The sequence below is a fragment of the Nematolebias whitei genome, chromosome 7 (assembly GCF_014905685.2).
Source record: "Nematolebias whitei isolate Nwh7 chromosome 7, NemWhi1, whole genome shotgun sequence".
NCBI classification, from domain to species: Eukaryota; Metazoa; Chordata; class Actinopteri; order Cyprinodontiformes; family Rivulidae; genus Nematolebias; species Nematolebias whitei.
Genome location: NC_056504.1, coordinates 26,622,192 through 26,625,575, shown reverse-complemented (window position 1 = coordinate 26,625,575; position 3,384 = coordinate 26,622,192). Strand labels below are relative to the sequence as shown.

Below are 3,384 nucleotides of genomic sequence, written 5' to 3'. Positions count from 1 at the left end.
GCGTTCACGCGCTCGGGGGCCACCAGGAGAGCTGTCAATCCCTCCTCCTGAACTCTGTTCAGGAACCGTAAAATCGGAGGAGGTGGAGGAAACGCGTAAAGAAGCGTTTTGGGCCATGGGCTGTGGGCAAACGCATCCACGCCCAGCGGTGGTTCGTCTCACGGGCTCAGGGAAAACCATAGTTGACACTGAGCGTTCTCTCGTGTCGCAAACAGGTCCACAGCTGCTTTGCCAAATTTCTGCCACGTCTGAATCATCAGGTCTGGATGGAGAGTCCAGTCCCCGTGACGTGGGCCGCCCCTGGACATCACATCTGCCCCTTTGTTCAGAACACTGGGTATGTAAACTGCTCTGATGGAGAGCAGATTTTGGTGAGCCCAACACAGTAGCTTTCGTGCAATGTGTAACATCTGGGCTGAGCGGATACCCCCCTGCTGGTTTATGTACGCAACAGTCACCTTGTTGTCTGTGTGAATCAACACGTGTTGATTCGGTAGCACGGGAGCAAAGTGCTGAATCACATTCAGCACCGTGAAACACTCCAAAACATTTATGTGGGCAGATGTGTGATGGGGCCACAGCGCCCCTACTGCTTGAGATAGGCATGTCCCCCCCCAGCCTGACAGCGACGCGTCCGTGAAGACTGACACGTGTGACGTGGGTCTGCTGACGGGGGCTCCCTCCGACAGAACCAGGGTGTTTCCTCAGTGTCGGAGGTCTGCTCTCACGGAGGGAGGAACAGTGATCATCCGTCTCTTTTGTTTTACTGGGTCCACACGCAGACGCACAAACCACCTCTGGGGGCGTCTCGTGTAATAAACCCAGCGGGACAACTGTGTGAGCTGATGACATCATTCCTAACAGCTTCATGACGGAGACGGCTGTTACCACTCTGCCAGGTCTTACATGGCGGAGCTGGTCTTTTAAAGTGTCAATTCTCGTTTGTGATAAACGAGCCTTCATGGTGGTTGAATTTAACTCCACTCCCAGATAAACAATTGTCTGGGCCGGGAAAATCGAGCTTTTCTTCCAATTTATGGTGAAGCCCAGATTTAACAGGTGTGATGTCAACACCTGAGCCTGCATCACTGCTTCCTGTCTGGAGCGTGACAGCAGCAGCAGATCGTCCAGGTAAAACAAAACTCTCATCCCTGCTCTGTGTAACGGATGCAGGGCTGTCTCCACACACTTTGAGAACGTACAAGGTGCGAGGGAATACCCGAACGGCAGCCTGTTGTACTGATACTTCATCCCCTGAAAGGAGAAACGCAGGAATTTTCTGTGTTTTGGGATGATCGGTATGTGAAAATAAGCATCTTTTAGGTAGACGGAAAACAAACCAGTCGTTTCTCTGGATGTTGTCCAACAGCTGTCTGGTTGTCAACATGTGAAAATGGTCTGTCCATGATCGCCTTGTTGAAAGCTGACAGATCCAAAATCGGTCTCATCCCTGTGGTCCGTTTGGGAACCAGGAAATAACGTGAGTAAAACCCTGTGTTTTCCTCTCTGTTGGGAACCCTGGAGATTACTTCTTTTATCAGAAGCTCTTGGACTTCTGCATTTAGGGATGAGATTTGGTCTGGTGATGACAGGACCGTCTCTAAAACTCCTCCGAACAGAGGGGGTCGGGTTGCAAACTGTAACGTGTAACCTTTGCATAACACCCTGTCCATCCATCTGTCCGGCGAGCATGTTTTTAGCTACTCCGCGTAACGTTCGTGGAGTGGACGTGCGTTTAAGTGATGCGTCATGTTTTGTACGGATGTCACCAGTCCGCCGCCTCGACCGCCGTCATGTGTCGCGGGAATGTTTTCTGCGTGACCCAAGGCGAGGCTTCCTCGAAAAGGCTCTGAACGCGCCCGTGCGCTGCGTTCGGACCGCGGACCAACCTTCATGTACAGGTGGGCCGGTGTGTGCTGAGGCGAAGCGTGTGACAGCTGATGACGCCGTGGGGCTGCGCGTTCGACGTCGCTGTGCGAACGTTGAGAGGCGGAGAGCGTGACTTCATCTACGCCGTGCTGTTGGAGTGAAGGCTGCGAGCCCCGCGGGAGCACACTTTTTCTCTGGAGGGACGCGCGCCGCTCTTGCTGGAGGCGAGACTCGTCACCGGATTCGTTCAGCTGTCTCATGCTTATGCTGCCGTGAGCGGCCGAGCGCTGAGACGCGGTGGGTGAATGCTGCCCGCGTTGCGGCCGCACGCGTTTGCTTCGGTGAGGCGTGTGTTGCTCTTGCTGAGAAACGAGGACCTTCACTGGACCCGGCCTGCGGTCCCATATTTATACCGATGTGAGCCGGTGAGCGCCGGGGAGCTGTGTGTGCACCATCAACAACGCAGCGCCGTTTGGATGAAGGCTGTTTGCATCACACGAGTGCGCGTTTGATACCGCTTGGGTGAGGATCGTGCAGCTCGGGTTGACAACGAGTTATTTCGCTTACCATCGTGTCGTGTGAGCGTCTCGTCATGTCTTGGAGCGACGGTGAGTTTAAAAAAACTTTATTTAAGGACACCGGCTCGTTATGTGTGGAGGATGTGTGCGCAGCCGCTGTGAGTTCATCCGAGCTTACAGACTGGCTAGAAACAGACACTTGATCATTGAAAGATGATTTATTTCAACTTTCGTGTCACTTTTACACACACCCTCCGCAGACCGTCATTTTTTAAATCTTCTCCCCCTTGAGCTCTGTGATTTGTTTGCCCAGAGCGCTGTCTGCAGGCGATCTCTGGGGAAACGTTGAACCTCACGTTGCCGGGATGAAGAGGGCTGGTCTCTGACGGGCGGGGCTGGTGGTGGAGCTGAGCGAGACGACGACGCCGCGGCCGTGGAACGTCGTAGTTCCTGCCTCTGCTCACGACGGTCTCTCCAGCGGGCCGGGGGGCGGGATGAGCCGCGCGGCTTGATGAGGTGGCGCACAGCCTCTGACACCTCCTCCGACTGCTTCGAGTTCGCCAGCATGGCTTTCAAGTTGCTCCCGAACAGCGCGTCTGCCATGATGGGGCCCTCCATCAGGTCTTTGTGCAGTTTCTCTGGCAGCGAGAAAGAGTGACGGAGCTAGGTGGATCATTGAATCATCGTCATCCACGCTGCAATTCTGGACAGGCAAACCGTAGAAGAGGCGCACATATTGAGGATGGCGTCGGCTGCCTTACAGAGGGAGCTCTTGGTCTCCTCAGGCAGGTCTGCGGCCTCTTGGACATGCTATATGCTAGCAGTGCCACGTTGTTGTTAGCTGCGGCTGCCTGAAAAGCATGTTGATGAGCTCGATTGGAGAGCATGGTCACCGTCTGGTCGTGTTTCCCAGGAGGGACGGGACGCTGCTCCAACCTGGACAGCTTTGCTCCGAAAGCTTCTGCAAGGCTTGGCTCGGGGGGGGGGGGGGGGGGGG

General features: G+C 54.9%; 1 protein-coding gene across 1 annotated transcript in view; it reads right to left on the bottom strand.

Moving 5' to 3' along the window:
- Nucleotides 1-2,990, bottom strand: part of phc2b (polyhomeotic homolog 2b (Drosophila)) — a 103,967-nt gene extending 100,977 nt beyond the window's left edge. Inside the window, exon 1 of the mRNA XM_037679778.1 lies at nt 2,923-2,990. Coding sequence (XP_037535706.1) covers nt 2,923-2,990 — 68 coding nt within the window. The remainder of the gene's footprint in view (nt 1-2,922) is intronic.
- Between the last annotated feature and the right edge of the window lie 394 nt (nt 2,991-3,384).